General features: G+C 38.8%; 1 protein-coding gene across 1 annotated transcript in view; it reads right to left on the bottom strand.

The window, feature by feature from the left end:
• The window catches only part of ME2 (malic enzyme 2, NAD(+)-dependent, mitochondrial), a 52,038-nt gene that overhangs the window by 18,571 nt on the left and 6,679 nt on the right, over positions 1–26,788 (bottom strand). Inside the window, exons 2-11 of the mRNA XM_006837559.1 lie at positions 20,247–20,380; positions 16,713–16,862; positions 13,016–13,091; positions 11,794–11,955; positions 10,084–10,187; positions 6,999–7,108; positions 6,803–6,900; positions 6,294–6,407; positions 3,468–3,582; positions 2,026–2,168 (exon numbers count right to left, since the gene is read on the bottom strand). Of these exons, the coding sequence (XP_006837622.1) occupies positions 2,026–2,168; positions 3,468–3,582; positions 6,294–6,407; positions 6,803–6,900; positions 6,999–7,108; positions 10,084–10,187; positions 11,794–11,955; positions 13,016–13,091; positions 16,713–16,862; positions 20,247–20,380 (1,206 nt within the window). The remainder of the gene's footprint in view (positions 1–2,025; positions 2,169–3,467; positions 3,583–6,293; positions 6,408–6,802; positions 6,901–6,998; positions 7,109–10,083; positions 10,188–11,793; positions 11,956–13,015; positions 13,092–16,712; positions 16,863–20,246; positions 20,381–26,788) is intronic.

Below are 26,788 nucleotides of genomic sequence, written 5' to 3'. Positions count from 1 at the left end.
AACAACAATGCTTAAGGAAATATTAAAAGGAGTTTTTCAGGTATAAGGAAAATAATCGTAGACAGACACACTGACACACAAGCAGGAAGGGAAAACAAAAAACATGAAAATATAGTCAACCTAAATAAACGGTTTTTGCAGTAAACAACAAGCAAAATCTTTTGTTGTTTAAAATGCTTGTAGAATTAAATTCACATTAACAAGCGCATAATGTGGGCTGAGTGCGACCACATTCAATAGACTCTCATCAACCTGGAATGAAACCTGGCTGGCCAGCAGTGTGGCAAGACCTGGGGATTCCTGAGCCCAGGGACAGGGACATAGCCACAAAGGACTAAAGCAGAGAGTGAAGTATCCAGCTGATATGAAATGCGGGGAGAAGCACAAGAATAGCCATACTTGCAGATAGTACTCATTTGACCTAGCTTTAACAGATGGATGATCAGAACTCAACTAGAAGAAGAAAGAGGAGGAAAAAAAGTGTAATCTGCTACAATTTAATGAACTTGACCTATTCTTACGGATGTAGCTTAAAAGAGGGAAGGAATCTTCACAGTAAGGATCATTCCCACTCCATCTGTACACAGAGTTGACAGGGATGGGCGACTTAGCTACTGGCTACCTAAAATGGTGCTGTGGGTTAATGCGCCAGACTGCAAAGCCGTTTACACTGCAAGGTTGGCAGTTCAAGCTCACCAGCAGTTCCTCAGAAACCCTATCCAGGGTCACTAGGGGTCAGAACTGACTCGATGGCACTTAACAACAACAACAACAACAACAACAAAGGCACGAAGTGACTATCTTACAAGTTTTCCAGAGGGAGACTAGTTTCGGAGGGTGCGGGGCAAGGTAGAATCTCCACTGAGTGGTTTTCAACCTGTCTAGACGGGGCTGGTGAAAGGAGATGGGGATAAGACTCTTGTGGTTCAACAGTGAGTAATTGTTATCAGGACTGATTGCAATTGCTACATATATAAAGGTAGACGTTTTGTAACCAAAGGAGGGGAGTGGTTGATTTTGCAGTCCAGGAGTGGAGGATCCTGGGACCATCAAGGGAGAAGAGCGAGAGTGGAGTGCGGGACCCTATCCAGAGAAGCAGCGATGCCAGAGATGGAGGCAGAGACGATGACGTGGAGAGATTGAGCGGCTGGGGGCTCTAGACTCCAGGAGGGAGAGGGACTGTGTTGGCCAGAGCGCAGGCTTGCAGGGTATACCCTCTGGTTGTTTGAAGGATTATATATTCCTGAGTGCTTCGGTGTACATCTAAAAAAAAAACCCAGAGGGAATAGAAGCAAATGCTGTTGAATGATGATGCGTGGAGGGGATTGTAGTCATTGCAATGAATGAAATACGATAGGATGAGTGTAAAGCTTATGTTCTCCCAAGTAAACTCACTCAATTCACAATAAAAACTAAAAAAACAAAAAACAACCCAAAACAACAGCATAAAGGGTGCAAGAAGGTTAAGAGAGTTAAAGGCAACAGACTTACAGAAGCAGTACAAGCTTCCGAGATGTGGAAGGTTCAGTTCCAGAACACCACAATACAGCGAATATTGCAGTAAAGTGAGCCACGTGAATTCTTTAGTTTCTCAGTTCATAAAGAAGCTATATTTTTACTCTACTATACTCTATTATGTGTACAACAGCTTTATGTAAATGTCTGAAATATTTTGGGAATGACCAAAAGGTTACAGAGACAGAAAGCAAGCACATGCTTTGGAAAATGATGCCAAGAGACTCACTTGGGGCAGGGTTCCCACAAACTTTAAATTTATAAGAAGCACAATACAGGAAGTCACACCTACAATTTACAATCGACTTTGATGACCCAAAGATACATGTAATTTCTAGGTAACCTTAAAAGAATTATGAATGTATAACTATGTTTTGTTGTTGTTAAGTGCCATAGTGTCAGTTCTGACTTGCAGTGATCCTCTATAAAGTTTCTGAGGTGTTAAAGCTAGAGAGGGAAAATAATTGGAAAATAATCAAATAACAGAAAAATGAGTATACGGGTGGATACCTCTGTCAGTGTATAAGCTTCCTCAGCCGTGCATTCAGCTTTCGCTGTAGGATTGCTTAAAGCAAATATTACAGGCCTTTCGTTGATAGAAGCCATCGCTTTGATTACATTTGGAGTAAAAAGTCGGCCAGCACCTGCAACTCCTGTAATAAACAAGGAGGAAAAGAGCAACTCCATTACTGGTGTAACAAATCCATTCTTATCAACAGCTTTACTGTCACAACATCACAGAGAAATGCCCATTACAAAGAAAAATTTCACATTGTTAAAATAATGTGATGGGAACACAATTTCAAATCTGAGTTGTCTATACACATACAGGAACGCTGGAGTACTATAGGAGAGGCAGTGGACTGCTAACCAAAGTTCATAGTTCAAACCCACTAGCGGCTCTCTGTTCCCATAGAGATGTTCAGCTAGGAAACCCTATGCAGGATCGCTGAGTCAGAACCGATTCACACCACGTAACACCAACCACACATATATAGGAAGCTATGAAAATTTAGGACCATCTCCATCCCCCTAAGAAGATAAACCTTGATTCTCCAAGGTTACACCATTAAACTGTTTGCTGAGAACTTCAAGCCATGTTGGTGTGTTCTAGTGATGGACTGTGCTCTCAAAATGCACAAATTTTCTGCTTTGTTGTCAATGGATATTTTGCCTCTGGTGTCATGAGCTTGTGTGTTTTGTTTTTTTTTCAGATTTTGAACCCAACAGCTACAGCAACTCCCAAAGCAAAGCAACATGAATTACAAAGTTTCCAAGAACTGAAAAGGACTTCTGGTGTGGTGTTGTAGGATCAGCACTGGACTGCAAACCACATGGTTCAAGAGTTGCTATGGGTTGGAACTGACTCAGTGACATTTTACAACAAGAAAAGTACAAAACACATCCCTTCTCTGAAGTTCCATCAGTGTCATCAAAATGCTATCACAGAAGAGCTATCACACATGCTAAAAGCTAGATAAAAACTTGTCAATTCATTTTCAGTAATCCTACAGTTCTGTGTGGCGACGTGGGATAACATGCTGGACTGCAAGATTGGTTTGAACTGCAAGGTTGGCAGTTCAAGCTCACCAACTGCTCCTCAGAAACCCTATACAGGATTGCTATGAGTTGAAACTGACTCGACAGCAACTAATAACAACAAACGTGGTAGTTAAGAGCCCTGATGGTGCCATGGTTAAGCACTTGTCTGTCAACTTAAAGGTCAGTGGTTTCAAGCCACCAGCAAGGCTTTTGGTGGGAGAAAGATGTGGCAGTCTGCTTCCGTAAAGACTCTGGACTTGGCAACTCTCTGGGGCACTTCGACTCTGTCCTATGGGGTCGCTTTGAATCATATGCAACTTGGTAAACATGGGCGAGTTTTTTCATTTACATGGTAATTATGGCTGGAAACATACATTTAAATAAATACAATTATCAACAACTTTACTCACCAATTATAGCTGAAGGCTTAAGCACATTTACTGCATCTTCAAAAGTATTGGGTATGCTCTCTGGGGCAGGGTGAGCAAATGGCTCCTGATGACTGTCTATTTTAGATTTCCGCTCCTAAATTTTTAAATGAAATACAGAATTTTTTAAAACTAAATGCATACTGAGGATGAACTGTGAAGCAATCATTGTGAATCACACTAATTCAGGCCAGGTTTCCTAGCCGATCAGGTCAGTCTGATTTGTTACCAGATGAATTTCTGAAAAAAACTGAAACAAACAAACAAAAAAACCCAACAACTGGGATTTCAGAGCTTTTATGATTTTAGAATTATAGCTAGAGATTGTGGACTTGTAACTCTTAAGAATTCAGAAACAAGAGGAATAGGAATTCTGGTTCCAAGATGGTTGAATGAAGAAACATGCTTCCACCACAAATCCCAGGACAAACCCTGTAGAAGTGAACTTTCTGAGCGGCACTATAAATCTAGGGGAGGTACCACCCATAAAGTAGAATGACGACGACTTTCTTGAAGATTTACATCTGGCAAAATCATATTCATTGCAAAAATCAACTAGGCTGAAAAACCCATTTCTTCATATTGACAAAGAGAAAAACCGCTCTTGAAAAGAGACTTTTCATCTGAACTCCAGGATAACCCAGAGAAGAGCCAGTCAGCAGGGGCTGGGCAAGGAAGCACATTGTCATCAGCTGGCTGGGCAGTGAAAGGACTAAAATATTGACATAAAGCCTCAAGAGATACCGGGTCTCAGAACAGTGGTTTCTGATGCTTGCCCTGACGCGACTAAAGCTCTCCATCCAATATGGAGGACCAACCAGAAGCTCACATAGCCTTAAAAAGGAGGGTGGTGTTTAGGGTCACCAGGAAAGACTGAAAGATTTAAGTCTATAAGTCAAGTTATCTACATACCCTCAAAGAAATATATGCTCTGAACTTGCAGAGAAGAGAGATTTTCACTTGGGCCAAAGACACACATTGCAGCTACCAATACCATTTCCTTCTAGACATGACCTATAAATATTGTAGAGAATCACAAAACTCTTGATGAAAACCAATGTCATAAAAAAGAAGTACCAAAATGACTGTGTACCAATAAAATGCATATCCCTCCAATAGCTACAATGTACACATGTGATATCTTATATCTTTCAACCTTATATATTAGCACACATGATAGTTAGAGCCCACTCAGGAGGCAGTGTAGGTTAATGAGTAAGAGATAGGCTTAACCACAGTTAGGCCACTTGCTTATGAATCTAGTCTCCATCACTGAGAAGGTGAGGGAGCCTCAGTTTTCTCATTTGTAAAACTTCTTGAAAGGATCAATGAGACAACACATATGTGTAACAAAGGCTAATCCCAATGTTGATTAGACTTTGGGATTAGATCTAGTATCATTTAGGCACTCAAGACTTTTCACTCATATATAATTTTAAATTTAATTCTTGGTACTAATGTTGTTGTTGTCAGGTGCCATTGATTCGGAACCTACTCATAGCGACCCCATGCACAGCAGAATGAAACAATGTCTGATCCTGGGCCAACCTCACTACTGCCGCCACACTTGAGTCCATCAATGCTGCCACCTGGCCAATCCATCTCGTTGGGGGTCTTCCTCTTTTACTCTGACCCTCCATCTTACCAAGCATGATATCCTTCTCCAGCGACTGTTCCCTCCTGACAGTATGTCCAAAGTATGAGAGACAAAGTTTAGCCATCTTGGCCTCAAAGGAGCACTCTGGCTGCACTTCTTCCAAAACAGATCTATTGGTTCTTTTGGCAGCCCATGGCACTTTAGTATTCTCCTCTAACACCACAATTCAAAGGCATCAATTCGGTATTTTCTCAAAAACTTGAATGTGTTATGATTTCCAAAGTTTTCAAATTTGGTACTAATAGAACACTGGAATTCTGGTGTGGTACTGTAGGATAAGCACTGGAATGCTAACTACAAGGTTGGTGGTTCAAACTCTCCAGCCGCTCCCTGGAAATCCTAATCAGGGTCAATATGAGCTGGAAGTGACTGGATGGCACTTAACAACAACAATAGAACACTGGTCCTAATTAAGAAATGATTTCAGAGCTGGAGCAAAATATTTTGAGACACCTTGCATCATTGATCTAAATGACAAATACTTGTATATTGTTAGATTATAGCAAAGATACAGGAGCACGGTGTCCTGGAGGGGTCAACTATACAGCAGTTTACCTGTATTACAAACTATTTCAGTGTAGGACATGTGTTAAGCTAATCAAAGTGTCAATCAGTGCTTAGGAAGGCAGGCCTAAAGGGTGCTACTCAACCAGGAGAGGAGCTCTCTCTTTTATGCATGAATTGGTTCAAGGAGTACGTACTTTCTGAGAAAAAGGCCCACAGATTTTATTAGATGGCTACAGGGATTATCATGTCCAAAGGGTTAAATAATTTCTGCTTAAATACAAGATGCACAGCTAGCAATTTAACTAATTCATTTTCATTAAAAATCTAGTTTTAGAATGGTCAAATATAATCTTATTTTTACAAGAGCTATTTGATTTTCTAAGAGCTATAGAACAAAGTCTGGGGCCAACACAGAGATTATGATTTGGATATGAAGCAAGGGTCTTTTTTAAAAAAAAACAAAAACAAAACAGAATTTTGAGACAGGAGGATTTATGTTTAGAATATATAGGAAAAGTCCCAATTGAAATAGTAAGGATAGTCAAGCAAGACATAAGATTTTAAGAAATAATCTTTTAAAAATACACCTCAAAATAGCATGGCAACAATATTCTTTTGCCTCTCTCATGTGTTAAATATCTTACCTTAACTAATAAACCAAACTTGTCAAACATCCAGATTTTCTTCTGAGCCTCTTCTTCAGAGAGACCATTCTCCACCATAGACATCACTATAAGGTTTGCAATTCCAAGAGCAGCCTGTCCAATAAACCATAACATTGAAAATAAAGACCACAGTCTGCTGCAGAACTTGAGTTACTTACCACACACTAAGATCATATACTATGAGGAACAGTCCTCCCTCACAAATCACACACACATTGATTCATTGTGATATTCTCTCTAAACATATTTCAAATCACCTCATTTACAAAGGAGTCTTGGCGTGACTGTAGGATAAGCAATGGACTTCTAACTGCAAGGTCAGTGGTTCAAATCCACAGAGATCTTGAATTCACATCCTTCATCTTAATAAAACTCTGAGCTATGTAGTAATAATCCTTATTTAATGATTTAACGTCAACATTCTGCCCCATTTTTCAATTCTAAAACAGAGTGCTACTTTTAGTTCTAGAAACTTTATAAAAATTTACCTCTCCTGCTCCAAGAAATAAGATTTTATATTCTGAGATGGGTTTATCAACAACTTTTTGTACTGCAAGAAGACCAGCTAGAGCTACTGCAGCTGTTCCTATAAGAAAAACAAATCGTTTTTGAAATAGCAAACAGACACATTCAAAATGACATTAAAGTATGAAAGGAAAACGCGAAGTTTTTATTTTGCTTTACCTTGAATATCATCATTGAAGGTGCAGTATTTTTCTCGGTATTTTCTCAAAAACCTGAATGCGTTATGATTTCCAAAGTCTTCAAATTGAATAAGTGTATTCCGGCCATATCTAAAATAGGAAACCCCATGATAACTGAAAATACCACTATTAAATAGCTTTTCTGCCCAATACTGTAATAGAATATTTAAAAATAACATATTACGTTAGTTCAATTAAGGACACCTGACACTTCAGATCCTATAAAAGACTAGGCCCAAATACAGAAAAGTATTGTAGTTGTTAAGTGCTGTTGAGTCAGTTCCTGCTCATACCAACCCTGTATAGTGTTTCCAAATTTTAAAATCTCTGTGGGAGTAGGAAGTCTCAACTTTCTCCCAAGGAGCATGTGGTGGGCTTGAAATGCCAACTGTGTGGTTCACAGTCCAATACTTATCTTACAGAGCCACTGTGTTCCCCTAGGACAGTTTTGTTGTTGTAAATGCAGTAGTGTCAGTTCCAACTCATAGCTGACCTAGAGGTTTAAACTGACCTAGCAGTCCAATGCTTACCCTACAGTGCCATGCCAGGAGGCTAAAAATCCAAATTCAGCTCCCCATTACAGTTAGGAGTCCTGGTGTGGCACTGCAGGATAAGCACTTGACTGCTAACCACAAGGTCGGTGGTTCAAACTCAGCCATTCCTCAGAAATCCTATACAGGATTCGCTATGGATCAGAACTGACTCGACGACAACAACATCATAGTTTAGGAGGCTAGAAATCCAAATTCATCTCCCCTATCACAATCTGGAGTCCTAGAACGGTACTGTAGAATAAACACTGGCCTGCAAGGTCAACTAGAATCCCAAGGTCAGTGGTTCAAACCTACCAGCTGCTCCTCAGAAAGCCTATACAGGGCCACTATGATTTGGAATCGACTGGATGGCACTTAACAACAACAACTACACAGTTTAGGAGGTTAGAAGTCCAAATTCCAAGTGCCCTCTCTATGGGATGGTCTTCTCTCTGTTGGTTCTGAAGAAAGGTCCTCATTTCCTGGTTGAGAAATATATTACTCATTCAGAAGACACTATGGAGTGCTCAAAACCAAGGGAGCACAATGATGGGACCTTGTATGAATGATATCAATTTGTGTCAACTATTTCCAAGTTCCTACAAGAGAGCCCAATACACTAAATCACTTTCTAAAAGGAAATACATTCTATCTCAGAGTCTTACATATTGTATTGTTCTGAGTCTGTTCTACCTCATAGCGACCCTGTATAGGGTTTCCATGAGCAGCTGGTGGGTTTGAACTGCAGACCTTGTAGTGAGCAGTCCAGTGCTTATCCTATAGCACCATATCAGGGCTCAGTCTTACATATGTAGATATAAATTCTCATTACGGAATCCTGGTTTGGCACTGTGGGTGAATGCTCTGGGCAACAAAGTTGGCTTGAACCGCAAGGTCGGTGGTTTAAGCTCACCAGCTGCTTCTCAGAAGCCTATACAGGGTCATCATGGGTTGGAACCGACTCAAGAGCCCATAACAACAATAATAATTCTCATTACATTAATAGTTAAACATATATGTTGTTGTTGTTGTTGAGTGCCGTTGAGTTGATTCTGACCCAAAGTGACCCTGTATAGGGTTTACGAGGAGCAGCTGGTGAGTTTGAACCGCCAACCTTGCAGTTCAAAAGACTTTGCAGTCTGGTGCAATAACCCACAGCGCCACACCAGAACTCCACATATATGTGTGTGTGTGTATTCTCATTACATCAACAGTTAAATAGCATAAATAAGTGGCTAAAAACCATTGCTATATGAGTTCCTGGCATTCAGATAAAGAATGCATCTATCACAGTAAGCAAAGGCTTGAAATGGAGGAGGGGCTTTATTTGGACCCTGAAAGAAAAAGAAAAAGGAAGGAAGAAAACTGAGGCATATTTTGGTGACCCAGAATTTTCAATCATCTGGTTCTATATTTCAAGTTTTAGATTACACCTTAAGGGTTAAGATGGTGAAGGTAGATTGGGGCCAGATAAGGGAGACTCATGGATGGGGACTCTACCCTTCCTGTCATGTAAAATCACTGGTGGCTTCAAGGAAGGAAAGAATTCTAGAACCTATTAGGAAGGACAAACCTGTCACTAATGTAGAGCACAAGCTGCTGTGGGGACATGAGACAGACAAGCCTAACAGCTAGAAGGCCACAGTGCTATGAGAATAAGACGATCTGCAGCTGGGACAACTATAGGACTTGATGCTGAGAACCAACAGGGAAGTAGAGAAAAGTGGTTCACATGCCAGGCCAATGTGGATGACTGAGAATTTCTGGGGAAAAGAAAAGGTCAGTTTTAGATATGTCAACTTTGACTCTGAAAAAAAAATTTTTTTTTGAGACCTTCTGTTGTTTTTGTTAAGTGCTGTGAAGTCGGTTCCGACTTATAGTGACCCTGTATAGGATTTCTGAGGCTATAAATCTTTGCAGGAACAGAAAGCAGCTGGTGGGCTCCAACAGCCAATTTGTGGTTCACATGCATCCCAGTGCTTATTCTACAAAGCTACCATCCTTCTAAGTATCTCCTAGATCCCAGTAACTTGAAAGGCAGGCCAGGGGCCATCAGAGAGGTTAGGAATTTGAACTTTATTTAATAGCAGAAGGAGATCACTGAGAGATTTCAGGCCTAAGGACGACATAATGAAGCGCATGTTTTACAAATATTAACCTGATGGTAAGGTGGCAATGGAATGCCGAGGAGAGGAACTGGCAGAAACCACTCGAAGAATCTAGAAGAGAAATGTGGCTCTGCAGCAAGGCTGTGTCAATGGAAAAGAGCAACAGGCTGAATGCTATTGCCACTCATAATAAGGCAGGATGAAATCAAAGTTAATCTGACCGCAAGGTCAGAGGTTCAAACTCACCAGCCACTTCTAGGAAACCGTACCCAGGGTGGTTATGAGTCGGAATCGACTCGAAGGCACTTAACAACAACATTTGCATAAGAGACAAAGGAAAATGAGGCAAAACTGTGCTTCCCTTTCTTTCTCTAGAATGAAAGATGCTTTCATAGGCTCAAACTTTAAAAAAAAAAAAAAATACCTGTCAGTAATGGCTTTCATAAACTCATCGATCAGTTCATCATAACGCTGTGAGCGGTCTCTTTTCTGATACAAGCCCAGGTAAAAGGGATCTTTTAAGAGTTCCTGGGGAAAAAAAGTCAAATGTAAACACAATGCCATTTTTATTACATAACCAGTTTAAACATGTTACAGAAAACAAAAATTGCCTAATTAAAAACATCTATCATTTAAAATCTTAATATTCTTACTTTTTTAGAGCAGCATTAGGTTTTAGAAAGTGTTCAGAAAGCAGACAGTCGTCCTAAATGCCTGTCTTCCCATAACCCATGGGAACATCTTGTGTTCGTGTGGAACACCTATTACAATTGATGGACTAGTTCTGATGTGCTATGATGAACTAAAATCCAAAGTTAACATCTAAGTTCAATCTTGGTGGTGCCCAGTTCTATAGGTTTTGGCAAATGTATAGTCATGTGCCCACCACTACAGTATCATGCAGAATCATTTCCCTGCCTACACATGCCCCTGCTCACCCACTCCCGCCATCCCTTCTGTACGTAACCACTAATCTCTTCACTGTCTTTATAGTTTTGCCTCTGCCAGAATGTCATAAAGTACAATCACACAGTATGTAAAAGTTTTTCAATGCAGTTTCTTTCACTTAGTAATATGTATTTAAATTCATCCATATCTTTTCATGGCTTGCAGCTCACTTCATTCTATTGCTGAGTAACTATCCATTATACGGATATCCCACAATTTGTTTTAGCTATTCACCTACTGAGGGACATCTTGTTTGCTTCCAGTTTATGGCCATTGTGAATAAAACTGCTATAAACTTTTATGCGCATGTTTTTGTGTGAACATAATTTTCAAATCAGTTGGATATATACCTAAATACATAGTAAGATTGTTATTTTTGTCAAAAAAATTGCGAAATTGCCTTCCAAAGTAGCCGTAGGTGCCACTTTTCACGCAATGATTGGACTTCCTGTTGTTCCATTCTCACCAGCATTTGCTGTTGTCAGTGTTTTGGATTTTAGCCATTCTAACTGGTGTGTAGTGGTACCTCACTGTTGTTTCAATGAGCAATTCCCTAATAATACAAATCTTCTATCACCTGACTCAATGACAGTGAACAACAACGTAAGGTGTTGAGCATCTTTTCGTTTTTCATTTATTCATTTGCCATCTGTGTATCTTCTCTGATGATGTGCCTGTTCAAATCTTTTCCCCATGTTGTAACTGTGTTGTTTTCTTATTGTTGAGTTTTATGAGTTTTTTATATATATTGGACACAAGTTCTTAACTGGATATGTGGTTTACAAATATTTTCTAGAAGTCTATAGCTTGTTTTTTCATTCTCTTAACAGAAGTTAACTAAAGTCCAATTTATCAATTTTTTCTTTATGGGTCATGCTTTGGGGGCTGTGAATGTCATTGCCAAATTCACTCAGATTTTTTTCTCATGTTATCTTCTAGAAGTTGTATCATTTTGTATCTTACATTTAGGCCTATGATCCATTTTGAGTTCATTTTTATGAAAGATCAAAGTTCTGTGTCTAGACTTCATTTTCTAGTATTTGTATAAAATTAAAAGTGGAGTTTAAGGACAAGTCTATAGTGGTGAATGACAACATTTTTATTTTTACATTATCACAATCAAAGGCAGAATACATCTTTTAAAAGACACAGCAGGAAGGGCAGAAGGGACAAACACGTTACTTACTGGATTATCAGTTCCCACATCAATGCACACAGGTAGACACTTATCAGGCCGAATTCCAGCACAAGCTGTATACAAGCAAAGTTTTCCTACTGGGATCCCCATTCCGTAGACACCCAGATCTCCAAGGCCCAGAATTCTCTCTCCATCAGTCACCACAACAGCCTTAATAACAACAACAAATAAGAAGTTGCCAAAAATGGGGGACTCAAGAAAAGATTCTAAAAAAAAAAAGATTCTTTCTCTTCATATACGTTCACTCTCACATTTAAAAATAAAATGGTTTCTTGACTAACTTTGAAAGTTTCTGCTCAGAGATGTTTTGAAAATACTAACAAAGAACTATAGACTTGAACTCCCTCTAACTTTGGTTTAGAAGTAGAATGCTTCTGACTGGAGGGCCAACATAAATACTGTCAGAAAAATCACTTTTGGGAGAGGAGAACAAGCTTCTGGGAAAGAGATTTCAACAGGCTATCCCAACACACATAAACTATGTCAAGCAAACAAACAACCTGAGTGGCAGTGAAAAAGAAAAAGATCTAGAATAACAAATACATACCTACCTACAGGGTTTTAAGATGGTATTGTGAATTTCAACGATCTGACCAGGTACTTTTCTCTATTACTAAACTCGTGAATATTCACCAACATTTACTTTGGTAAGGAACTCATATAAGAAAGGTATGTCAGAATACTACTTATGATAAACCCAAAAACCAACCAAAAGGTCTTAAAAATAAAAGTTACTCAATTTTATTTCTGAGTGATAGCCAGATTGACCAAGGTTTATGTCTGCCAAATTTAAGACTCTGGGAGTTTTACATTTGCTAATAATCTAAATCTATCTCTGCTTTAGAAGAAAAGGGCATAATGAGCCTTTTCAAGCACCCACCAGAATATAACTTGTTACAGCATTTGACTGGCCTTCTCTACCTCTAATAGTATCAGTTGAAATAGAAAAGGGCCATAAGAAAAGCAGCAGACACCAGGGGTACTGATGGCGTGCAGGCTCCAACTTCTTTCTGAGTCAGACTCTAAAAGCAGTTACCCATTGAATAATTATTACGAGTCCTCAGATACAAATGATGAACTTTGCATTTATATAAGTGCAAAATCAATCAGCGCAACAATGAAAAACTGTTCTCGGAAATTCAGAGGCAACTAACAAGGAAAGATTTTAAAAAAACAACATTGTGAAAAGGAGGGTTTGTGCTATTAGTACCTTCACATCATTTTCTGGCCAGTTATCCACAATTGATTTAATATGGCCTCTGTCTGAGATTGAAATAAATAATCCCCTGCAACAGAACAAAAACACCTTGGCATTTCACAACAGTTTTTTGTTTGTTTCTAAGTTTTTGTTCGTAATTGGAATATCTAGATATTTTAATAAAGCATCAAGACATGGTATAATTTCCAAGCAGATTTAGTTAAGTCATACTGGTTTATCTCCAACATTTTATATGACTTCTGTCATTACATTGCTCAGAGAACAGCTGCAACCAAGATTATTGTTAAATGATGTGACCATTTAATCCAAAAAGAAATGTATCCAATGTCTCATGTTCAAATAAACACAGTACACTTGCAGTAAAATTAAAACAAAAAACAACAACAAAAAAAACACAATATAAAGATCTCACCAGCCAGGTGAACAAAATACAGTTAAGTAATGTTCTGTTTTAACTCAATGAAATGTAAGATATGAACATTTGAAGGAACAGGAAGGGAGGGAAGAAAATTACAGTAAATTTACATAAAAGATGGCATGCTTGGAGGGTCAGGAAGAAAATGAAAGTTACTTTAAATATAAGGTATATTGTTATCTAATTGAGATTTAAAATTTTTAAAGTAAACATGGTTTCTAGAAATAAATCAGGCAGAGATGAGGGCCAGATTCTTACATTAATTTCCTTATTAGAATCTGTTATCTATTCAGCTCAAATAATCAGTGAGTTCCGTCATTTCATTAGCATGGCTACAAATGACACATGCCTACGATTTGATGCCCAGAGAGTTTGATTCCTAGTTTCATTCTATTATGGTTGGAGAAGCTACCAGCCATGATTTCAAGCTTCTTAAACTTCCTGTGACTTGCCTTGCCACCCAGCATACATCAGATGGTCTGTGCTGAAGAATCACCCATGTGTACTGGAGAAGAATGTACATGGTGCTGTTGTTGGGTGGCAAGATATATGAGGGGCTTCAAAAAGTTTTGTGGAAAAATGGAATTAAAAGACAATGGAATTTTCCCACAAACTTTCTGAAGTTCCTTGTATATATAAATAGATATATCTGTTAGGTTTAGTTGGTTTTGCTTTTCACATAGGAGATATTATTGTTGTTAAGTGCCTTTGAGTTGGTTCTCAGTCTTAGTGATCTTGAATAGGGTTTCTATGGCAGTAAACATTTGTGGGAGCAGAAAGCCTCATCTTTCTCCACAGACCAGCTGGTGGGTTTAAACTGCTGACCTTGTGGTTCACAGTCCAGTGCTTATTCCACAGACCTATATCGTGTTTCCTTGCTGGTTTATCGTATTGTCCAAATTCTCCTTTTCTTTATTGATCTTCTTTCTAGATGTTCTCCTACTACTGAAGGTGACACACTGGCATCTCCAACTCTTACTGCAGAACTGTCGATTTCTTCCTTGAATTCTGCCAGCATTTGATTTATGTATTTTGGGACTCTGACGGCAACTAACAACATCTTCTCGATGAACTGAGCCTTTAATCATTATATAAATATCTTTGTCTCTTAGAATAGATTTTCACTTAAAGTCTGTTTTGAATGATATTAAAATAGCCACCTTCCTCTTTTGGTTACTATTTACATAGAATAATTTCCCCATCTTTTCACTTGCAACCTATTTGTGTCCTTGGGTCTATGATGTGTCTCTTATTGACACTGTTAATAGCTGGATCGTGTCTGTTTTTTAATGCATTAAAAAAAAAATCACTCTGCCTTCTGATTGGAGCATTTAGTTCAATTATATTAATTACAATTACTGCTGAGGAGAGACTCATTTCTGCCATTTTGTTTTTTATGTGTCTTAGATCTTTGTATTTCATTTCCTTCTAAACTGCCTTCTTTTGCATGTAGTTGAATTTTTATAGTGAGCCAATGTTTCCCTTCTCCTTTCCTTTTGTATATATTGTAGTTATTTTCTTTCAGAGATTCTGATTTAATTTGCTGGAAGGCTGGATCAATTAACCAATCAAGATTTACTGATTATCTCCTATGTGAAAAGCAAAACAAATAATAAAACCACTGCAGAGTATATAGCACAATTCTTATACAGTATCTGCCCTCATGTTTCAATATCTGTTCTCAACTCCTGCCCATCAGAAGCACCCCGGGAGCTTTTATAAATCATCAGCACCTGGGCCCAACTCTAGACTGGCTGAATCAGAATCTCGGGGCTCGGGCTTAGGCATCAGTATTTTCTTAAGCTTCCCTTCTTCCTTTAATATGGCTTAAGAACCACTATTTCTGAGTAAAAAATAAATCTTACAGAACAGTTAAGATATATCTGAAAGTGGTTTAGGAGCTTTAATATTTAATGGATGGTAGCACATAAGGAAGAACGGACAATATTTCTCAAGTGTCTTCTAGGGAATATCTCAACAAAATTACTAGGTGTGTTCCTTAAAATCTGGGCCCCCAGACCTCTATCTCATCAGATTTGGGGGAAGGAAAGTGGAAGGAAATTGGCAGAGGACATCAACTTTTAATAAGACTTGAGAATCACTAGATTGGAGGTGGGAATTGGAAGGTAAATGATATCATTCCTTTATTTGAATTTCTGTATCTGTACTGGCCTTAGCTAAACATGGGAAAGATACACGTATCCCCCACTTTTCAAAAGTTTGCTTTACGTCACTTCACTTTTAGGAAAAGACCTACATTAGTACCTGTTTTCACATGCTGAAAGAAGTACAATGAGGGTTTTTCCTTTTATGAAAAAAGGCAAAAAGCAAACCTAGCACTCAGCATTTGTTTTGCTGGAGACGTTAAAGAGGCAGCGCACACCCTGAGCAGTGAGAGGGCCTCCCCAGTCCTTCCCCAGGATCCACACTCAAGCTCCTCAATATCACACCGCCATAGCTTTCAACTGTGTCTGTGAACACCAAATGTTACTGCTATCTTAGGTTTTATGTAATATTTGGTATGATTTGATAGGTTATATTGGGGGTCTGGGAATACTTAAAAAATTTCTCCATAAAATTAATGGCCATTGCTTCTTTGCTTTACGGCATTTCGGCTTATGAAAGTTTTCATAGGAATGCTCTACTTTCAGATAACAGGGGAAACCTGTATTAGAAGTGAGGAAAAAATCTATTTGATTAGAAAATTTAAAAAAGAAACCTGAAATTAAGTAAAAATCACTTTTATATAATGTTTATTAGGAGTTAACAAAGAACTGTCATGAGTTTTCCCATCTGAACTCAACAGCACTTTGATGGGTACACTTATCTCTATTGACAGGTGGAAAACACATTCAGTCTAGTTGAATCAATGACCCATTCCAATCTCTTTCCAATTAAAAGATCCAAAGGTGCTGGAACTATTGATGTTAAAATGTATAAAAATTCATAAAAAATTAGAACAAAACCCAAAAATTAAAGATGATTAAAAAGAAAAAATAATCAGGTCAATAATTCGGTCAGATTGTCAAAAACATTGAGAGTCTTCCACCAAAATTAAGACTACTTTATTTTTATGCAAAATCCATGCAATTCCTCTAACAATCACAAATAACTTAAAGAAGTTAGAAATGAATGATGCTAGTTCTATAAAAATAAAAAATATGTGGTTGGGATAAGTCTACAACACATAAAATGGAAATGCAATAGGTATTATGGAATGATTTCTTCCCAAATGATAATCATTTACATAGACATTTAAAAAACTAGCCTTACTTAGGTCTTCTAAAGATGTTTCCATACTGGCAGCAAGCAAGACCAACTGTTGGTGTATATACAATTGGCATCAGACTTTCAATGTTATCTTGCAGTATTCTATAAAATAACTTCTCATTTCTTTCCTGTATTCCCATTATATAGATGTATCTGAAATTAAGCACAGTAAAGAATGTCAAAATAAACCTGTATACAATTCACTGTTTTGGCTTTTGAAAGTTAAACCTATGGGTTTAAAACTAAGATATAACATAGTGATACTTTAGGGTTGTGTTTCCCTCCAAAGAAGCCCCCCGAGGGAAACACAGCCCTAAAGTATCACTATGCCATATCACTTGGAATAAAAAATTAATAAAAATATACTTTAATGGTAAATGAGGATGAGGATGAAGATGATGGTGATAAAGACGAAAATAACAGAATGAGGAGCTAACAATTACTGAGTCTTTACTGCAAGCCTAGTTCATGTCAGGTACTGGAAATACCATGTTGAATATGAGGCCCTTGCCCTGAAGGAAATAATCTAAAAGGAGACCAACATGCAAATGAGGCAGGAGAATAAAGTAGAATTCATTCCAATGTTTGCTGAGCACTAACTACGTGCCAGGCACTATTCCCAAGTCCAGGGATATAAGGAATCACTCCTACCCTCATGGGATCAATAACCTAGGAAGGCTACAGATATCATTAAGCTGTACACCACAGAGCACAGAGACACCACAAAGGACTGCTTCCTTTAGATCAGATGATAAGAGGAAGAGAATAAGTTTTGGTGACAGATGATGAGTTTGATTCAGACCTCCTTCATTCAAAATGATTACTGATTCAAGCCAATAGTTCCCAGTTCTTTAATTATATATATTTAAGTTACAGTCCACCCTCATTATTGCTGATTCTGTATTTGAGAACTCACTACTTCCTAAAATTTATTTTAATTGCAAAATCTGCACTCATGATGGTTTTGCCCCACATTATACAAAGTATAGGATGGTCAAATCATGTAAATAAATATGAACATAGACGACTCTTGCTATTTACGGTAGTTATGTTCTATAGTCACTGTGAACATGGAATTAGAGACCACAGTCTACTTGGAGCCATCCTCAACTCCTCCATACTGAACTCACTTTAGTTCCTCAAATGTACCTCAACTTGGTAAAGATGATGACATGGAGAGATAGAGCAGATGAGGACTCTAGACTCAAGGAAAGAGAAAGGGTGTGTGCTGGCAGCCAGGAGGCAGGCTTGCAGAATGCCTTTGGTTGTTTAAATGACTGTATATTCCTGAGTGTTTTGTGTACATCCACCTCCCACCCCCCCAAAAAAAAAACCCCAAACAAAACAGAGAGAACAGAAGCAAATACTGTTGAATGATGATGCACAGAGGAGACTGTAATCACTGCAATGAAATGAGTATAAAACCAATGTTCTCCCATGTAATTTAGCACTCAATTCACAATGAAAACTTAAAAAAGAAATTAAAATATAGGTAAAGAAATGAATGAATACTGAAAGGTCCCTGATATTAGAAATAGCTGCTATTTAATAATAATTTTAATTAAAAATTAAAAAGTACCTCAACTCTTCTTTTGGAGCTGGTATCACGAAGCACTCTTTGCTTGGAACACCCTACCCTGACAAAGTCCTATATTTATGCTCTCAGAACACAGCTCGGGAGGCATGTTTTCCGGGGGCCCTTGCTGCCCAACTTCTACCTCCACCACACACACACACACACACACACACACTCACACATTAAATTTTCCTGTTTTCTGATCTCATAACACCATACACCCTTTCTGTAAATCTCCTGTCATAGATTATCAAGGACTCCTGGTGTGGCGCTGTAGGATTAGCACTGGACTGTGAACCACAATGTCAGTGATTCGAACCCACCAGGTGCTCATGGGAAACCCTGTACAAGGTCGCTATGAGTCAGAACTGACTTGATGGCACTTAACAACAAGTTGATATCATGTTGTTATTGTTAAGTGCCTTCAAGTTGGTTCCAATTCATAGCAACCCTGTATAGGGTTTCTGAGGAGCAGCTAGCTGGTGGGCTTGAACCATCGACCCTGTAGTAAGCAGTCCAGGGCTTATTCTACAGCACTGCACTCATGAGTTCTGCTATATTTCTATATTTCCAGGAATCCAGCAAAACCCAAATTAAATCAATGGCAGAGTTTAACTTCTCTTTAGGAAAATAGCATTGTGTGAATGACAGCAGCATAAACAAGATCATATCACCAGGCCTTCAGGGCCTACTCTCATTCTTTTAATGTGCCTTTGTTCAGCTTCTTCTTATGACTAAATGGCTCTTCTAAACATTTATCCACCTTTTCAACAACTTTATTCATCTTGTATCTTTATAACCTGCTTTGTAAAGAAAACCAAAGTCACTAGGTATGATGAGCTGCTACAATCTTTGCTCTATCTCCTGTCAACTTATCCTTACTTAGACCTCCTTGTTTCTACCTCAGAGAATGAGTTCTTTTTTCTTAGTCAGGGCCAGATTCTCTGTACTTGACCCTATGTCTTCTTCCTTTCTCTGGGGCCTTGCTCTAACCTTTCTCCTGGGCTCATTCCTTACAACTACAAGTATATTCAACTTTTATCCAGCCTGAAATAGACCTCCCTAAGCCCAAATCCCACTTTACCAACACTGAGTCTCTTTTTTCTCCCTCTTACCTAAACTTCTTGAAAGAGACAATTACATTTTCTTCCTTTCCACTCATTCCTCACCATACTGTAATTTCCCTTCAGCCTCATCACATCAAAGAAACCACTCTCACCAGTCACCAATGACCTATACTTAACAAACCCAACAGCTATTTTTAGTTTGTATTCAGTCTGAATGTTCTACAGAATACCTTGCCCTTCTTTCTCTCTCATTTGCCTGCTCAGCTCAGGTATCACATTTTTCCTGACTTGGCTGAAGTGTCCCTCTTTGTGCTTCTAGAATATTCACTACCTGTATCTTTTTCTGACTGTACTACACACAGTATTACAGAGGGCAATGGTGGTTAGAGTGTAATTCTCTGTTACGGGCTCCAGAAAGCAGAGCTGTGAGGTACTGGGATGACCATACATTCTAGTATGCCTGAGGCAGTTTTGCTTACATCTCTGTCTCGTTCCCTAAAATGTTATGGATTGGATGATATGTTATATGACCACTCTATTATCCTCTTTATAGCCTCAGTGGCTAGTACAGTGGCATATACAAAGCAGATGCCTAATAAATGTTGTTGAACAAACAGGGTCAAATTAATTGGTATTGTTTGTTTCTAAAGTTCCACTCTAACTTGAAGTCCTCTAAGATGTTAAGCATAAAAAATGACTTTAACTACATGTTACTACTATGAACAAATGTGAGTTATTAACTAAAGGACATAAATTCCATAATAGAAATAAGTGAACTAACAAAAACACAAACTTCATTATGAGACCCTGTATTTCTCATGCCACAATAACCATAACATTCCCATTTTGTTGATCAGAATATTAATAAAAGACTCGACTCTAGTCAACTCTTACTTTTCCAAAGGGTCAGTCATTTTCCTCAAGTTTCTATTGAACCGCAAGGCTTGTATGTCTTGTGTCTCTATTTTAGGAGGGAGAAGTCCTTGAAGGCCAAGCATTTGTCGTTCCTGTAATGTAAATGCCATTCCCTAAAGAGAAGAAATAAAATGATTAAAAATTATTATTTACTGGAATAACACTGATGATGTCCTTTAAAAGCTAGTTTAAATACACATTTTTTTGCCATTTGTCTCCCAGATTTCAAAAAAAGTATGAGATTGGTAACAACCAATCTTGATGTTGTTGTTGTTGTTAAGTGCCGTCGAGTCGGTCCCGACCCATAGCGACCCTGTCTGTACAGGGTTTCCGAGGGTGTAAATCCTTACGGGAGTAGAAAGCCTCATCTTTCTCCCGCGGAGCGGCTGGTAGTTTTGAACCGCTGACCTTAAGGTTCGCAGCCCGATTCGTAACCACTACGCTACCAGAGCTCCTTGATGAGGGTGTGGTAAAAGAGGTACAAACAATATGAAGAGTGGAAGTGGCTATCCTAGTAACATAAAAAAAAAGGCTTTAAAATAAAAATTGTTACTAGAAACAAAGAAGGGCATTTTATAACAGAAAGCTCAGTCATGAGAAGATACAACCACTATAAACAGATACAAGTGGGTTCAAAATGTTTGTGAAAAGATTCCACCAACTTTTTGAAGCCCCTCATATAAGGAACCCTGATTGTGTAGGGACTTATGAATTGGACTGTTAATGGCAAGCTTGGAAAGCAGTTTGAATCTACCATCTCTTCCATGGGAGAAATGTGAAGTTCTCTGCTCCATAAGATTTATAGCTGCAGAAATCCTACAAAGGGTCCCTGTGAGTCAGAATCCACTTGGTGACCCAAAATCATTATCACCCTTTGCACCTAACAAAGAGGCCCCGAACATAAAAAAGCAAAAACTGAAGTGAAGAAACAGACAATTCAGTAATTATAGTTGGACACTTCAAGAGCCCACTTTCAATAACAGAACAACTAGAAAGAAGACTTGAACAACACTGGTGTGGAGCTGCAGAATCAGCACTGGGTTGCAAATCACAAGGTCAGCAGTTCAAACCCACCAGGTGCTCCTCAGAAATCCAACACAGGTTGTTGCTATGAGCTGGAATCGACTCAACGGTACTTAACAACGATACTCAACCAAACAGAACTAACAGGCATCTACAGAACACCTCATTCAACAACAGCAGAATATACACTGTCCACAAGCACACATGGCATATTCTCTCAGAGACGAACTGTGTCTTAGGCCATAAAACAAGTTTCAACATATTTAAAGGGATTGAAACCATTCAGAAGTTTGCTCTCTGACTACTATGCAATTAGAAATTAGAAATCGATATACCAGAAGGAAATTTGGGGGTTTCATAGGTATGTGGAAATTAAACATCACGTTCCTCAATAACCAATGGGTCAAAGAAGAAATCACAAGGGGAATTAGAAAATAATTTGGGATGAATTAAAACACACCCACCACATACCAAAACATATGCATATGTGGTGAAAGCAGTGCTTAGAAGAAGACTTATAGCTACAAATGCCGATCCAAAAAGCAGAAAGCTCTCAACTCAATAACCTAACCTAGCTCATGAAACTAAAAAAGAAAAGAGCAAACTAAATCTGAAGCAAATAGAAGAAAGGAAATAATAAAGATTAGAAAGAAAAGAAATGAAACAGAATAGAAAAACAATGGGAAAAAGTGAAACAAAAAGCTGGTTCTTATAATAAGATCAACAAATCTTTAGCTAGATGGTCTGAAAAAAAGAGGGGAAACTCAGCTGATTAAATAAATCCTTCGTGTCTCATGTTTCTCTTCATGAGATTTTATCAAAGGCTATAAAGGAGCTCTGGTAGCATAGCGTTTACGAATCAGACTGTGAACCGCAAGGTCAGCAGTTCAAAACTACCAGCTGTTCCGTGGGAGAAAGATGAGGCTTTCTGCTCCCATACAGATTTACAGCCTCGGAAACCCTGTACCGGGTTGCTATGAGTTGGAACTGACTCGACGGCACATCACCACCACCAGCACCATAAAGGAGTTGAACCCAACAGTGTCACTTTTGCTTTCTTTTTTCAACTCCAGGAAATGGCTACAGTGAAAACACTAAAGTCTGCATTTACATGAACTACACAGTTCATTTTAAACGGTTTTACCTATCCTTATTACGATAGGTCAATGAGTTTGCTACACTGGCTCTCATATTCTATCTCTTACTTAATTTAAGGGATACTCAAAGTGTTTCATTTGCAATACAGGGCAGAAGAGAAAACCATTATTAAATACTTTTATGTAATGGATATTTATGTTAAAAGTGGAACAAATTCTTGAATCTGCTAGCTAGAACCAGACACTTGAAGTTGGTGTTGGTAAGTGAAGTAAAGGCCGTACAGAACCCCTTCGATAGTTACTTAACATTCTCAGTCGTAATCCTCCTCATACTCGCTCTTCTCCCTCTCCCTCTCCCAGGCCACTTTTCCCACCCAATGTCTGCCTTTTTCTCATTCATGCCTGCAATGACTTCTCCCTTTACATAGTAGATGTTTACCTCCTTCTGCTGGTCCTGAAAGATCCTCTGAGCTATTTTCCTTTAGTCACATGCTGTTTCTCCAGAAAAGTCAATATTGATGAAAATCCCTAACTAGATTCCTACACATGCAGAGAAGCATGTCAGGTGGGAGTAATAGATCCTTCTGGAAAAAATCTTTACAGCAAGGATCATTCCCATCCCCTCCATACACAGAGAAGACAGGGATGGGCAACTTGGACATTGGCTACCCAAAATGGGGGGGGTAGGGGAACGACTTCAAAAGCAAGAAGGGACTGGCTTGCAAGCTTTCAAGAGGGAACCTAGATCCAGAGGGTGTGGAGGAAGGTAGAATCTCCACTGAGTAGTATCCAATCTGTCTAGGCATGGCTGATGAAATGAAATGTGGATAGATCTCTTGTGATACAATAGTGAATAATTGCTATCAGAACTGACTGTGAGGGTTGGAAATGTAAAGGCAGATGTTTTGTAGCAAGGAGAGAAGTGATTAACTTTGCAATTTAGGAGCGGAGGTCCCTAGGACCATCAACGGAGAAGAGCCGAGAGCGGACCCTACCCAGAGAAGCAGTGATGCCTGAGATGGAGGCAGAGACGGTGATGTGGAGAGATGGAGCAGCTGGGGAGGGCTGTGTGCTGATGACCGGGGGAAGGCTTGTAGGGTATACCCTTTGGTTGGTTGATGATGTATGGAGGGGATTGTAACCATGGCAATGAAACGATACATGATAGGATGAATGAAAAACTAATGTTCTCCCATGTAAACTAGCACATAATTCATAATAACACATTAAAAAAAAATAAGCCCTTCTTTTCCTTTTCCTCCAAAATGCAGTTAGAATAATCTGTCAGGGATTAGGAAATTACTAAATGCTGATTTTTAAAATGATTTGAGTAATGGTTTATAATGTAAAAATTGGAAACCATATTCAACAGTTGGGTTATGGCTAACTAAATTATAAAACATGACCTGAATGGATTAATAGATTACATTTACATAGCATCTTATAGTACATAAAGTTTATTTATAGTTTGTTTTTTCTCTACAGCAATCTAGATGAGGAAACTGGGTTAAAAAAAAAACAAAGCACTTAATATTACACCAGCAGGAAGGAGTCAAATTGGGACACTCACCAGTGTTTGTGATTCTAAGTCTACCTATTAAATTATTAAGCACTTTTATATTATAAAGGTACATCATGGAAATTATATTTGTAATATACTTTTCCCAGTGGCAAAAGGGCATACAATTTTTATCTAAACAATAATTTTTAAAGTAACAGTAACTTTTAAGGGAATCATCACAAAATAAAAATAGGTGCCTACATGAAGGGGGAGGAGGATGGACAAAACACAGTAGATAGGGGAACACTTAGGTTTGCATGGGCTAAATGGGACAGAGGTAAACAGTGATGTATGCTTAACCTTGGAACAACAGGGCTCTGTGATATAGCGATCTAGGCATAGACTGAATGGGTAAAAGAGGGGAAATAATGTTAGGATGCTTGACTGACTTATGAATGTTGGTTTCCCTTGCCTATTATTGTAAAATGGACACTCTAGTGGGATAAAAAGGAACATCGGGACACATGATTACTGAAAGCTTGTAAGCCTGTCTTCAACCCATACCTCATTGGAATACCTAAAAGGGGTGCTAGAACTTGGCCAGTGAAACAGGCTTCTTGCAGAGGCTTGGTAGTACACAGGACCTAAGGTGGAATCCTGAGCCCCATCCAGAACCTTCTGGGTGGGACATTCCCACTTGAAAGGACAAGCAGACCAGCCTGAAGCAGCTAGAGGAACAGAAGATACTGCTTGAAAGAAAGACGAGCAGTAAAAATCAAAATTAAAAACAAAAACGGCGGTCTGAATGGCTACTACAAAGACAAGCAAATTGTTTGCTGGAGAGCCATCAAGGCAAGCAATCAAGTCCATTTAGGGACAAACCCCTCTTCCAAGACTGAAACTCAAAGGGATCACACCAGCAGCCATGGAAGCTTGCTGGCGACCACACTGGTCTACTGGTGAGTGGAAGTGGGGGAAAGGCAACAATGAAGAAATGGGCTGAGTCCAACCATGTTCCATAGACGTCCATCAACCTGGAGATGAAAGAGAGAAGAGGAAGGGCTGGTTGGTCTTAAGTATGGTGAGACCTGGGGTCTCCTGAGCTCATGGACAAGGACATAGCCATGGAGGGCTAGAACTGAGAGTGGAGTGTCCAGCTGATATGAAGTGAGGGGAGATGCACAAGAATGCCCAAGCTTGCTGACAGTACCCATTTGACCTAGCTTCAATGACTTGAAGATCACAACACCACTAAAAGAAGGTAACAAAATTTGATAAAGGAAACAAGTATAAATTGCTACAATTTGATGAACCTGACCTATTGGTGTAGTATACACTTATGGATGTGTATACTCAAAATACCATGAGAGGGAAGGAGTTTTAACATCAAGTATCAATCTTATCCCCTTTGTATACACGGCAACTTAGACACTGGCTACCTAAAATGGGGGGCAAGGAGGGGTTTACAGGCACAAAGTGACTGGCTTACAAGTTTTCAAGAGGGAGTTTAGTTTAAGAGTGTGTGGGGGAAGGTAGCATCCCCACTGAATAGTTTTTATCTTGTCTAGACGGGTCTGGTGAAATGAGATGGGGAAAACATTTTCATGATTCAATAGTGAGTAACTGTTATCATGACTAATTGCGATTGTCACTTCAACAGAAAAGGTAGAAGTTTGGTAACATAAAGGGAAGCGTAGTTCATCTTACAGTCTAGGAACAGAGGACCCTAGGACCATCAAGGAAGAAGTGCATGAGCAGAATGTGGAACCCTATCCAGAGAGACAGCAACACCAGAGATGGAAGCAGAGATGAGGACACGAAGAGAGGGAGCAGCTGAGGACTCTAGACTCATGGGAAGCTAGGGACTGAGTGCTGGCGGCCAGGAGTCAGACTTGTAGAATGTGCCCTTTTGTTGTTCAAATGATTATACATTCCTGAGTGTTTTGGTGTACATCCCCTCACACCAAAAAACCTCAAGAAGGAATAGAAGCAAATACTGTGGAATGATGATGCACAGAGGGGACTGTAATCTTTATAATGACACGATGAATATAAAACAATGTTTTCCCATGTATATTATCACTCCATTCACAATAAAAACTTAATAAAAAAAAAAAGGTATATAGCAGGCTTGGTAGAAACATGGTGATTTTTCTTGCATTGGTCACAATATAATTTACATAAATAAGAATCAAAAGAAAAACCTGATTAGTGTGGGGAAGTTAAAATAAAAACCAATAAACAAAATCCCTCACAGAACTGAGAATCAGAGAAGAGCTATACATACCAAGCTGGAGCAAATCATTCACCCCTTAGAGCTCAATTTTCCTAATCTATAAAGTAAATGGTTGATCTCATTTTCAGCACTCCTTCACCAAATAAAGCAATGGTTTGGACAGATACTTGCTCTTTTAGTTCTAGCAACCTGTGGTTCCATTATTCAAATCTGGCTGAAAGAAACCAGCATCTCTAGTAATATCACTTCATAACTTCCCATCTTGAAAAAATTTTTTTGTTTAAAAAAGATGTTCACTATTAGTATGGAATTAATTGGCAAAATGGAAAACAGAGACGGCAGGAAGCTTATAGAATTTTTAATTTTAGAAGAACTCCAATATATCCAGAAGCCATATTACTTCCTCACTGAAAAGGCTCCTTTCTCTCTTACTTCTCTCTCCTGATAAGGAGAAGAAAAGTGAAAGCATGCAATACAGAGTCAGCCACCTGGTAACCAGGCAACGCCATACAGTTGTACAGCTGTAATCATAATGAGACCCACCCTGAACACTCCCCAGATTTCCTGTTTGAGAAGCATTGTCCTGGGTAAACATTACCAAACTGTAAAATAAAACATCAGTTACATTCCCACTAGAAAGGACAAGCAGACTGGAACAGCTACA

This window comes from Chrysochloris asiatica, unplaced genomic scaffold (assembly GCF_000296735.1).
Source record: "Chrysochloris asiatica unplaced genomic scaffold, ChrAsi1.0 scaffold00021, whole genome shotgun sequence".
In the NCBI taxonomy this organism is placed as follows: domain Eukaryota; kingdom Metazoa; phylum Chordata; class Mammalia; order Afrosoricida; family Chrysochloridae; genus Chrysochloris; species Chrysochloris asiatica.
The sequence above is the reverse complement of the archived record's forward strand: the minus strand, read 5'-3'. Positions and strand labels throughout refer to the sequence as shown.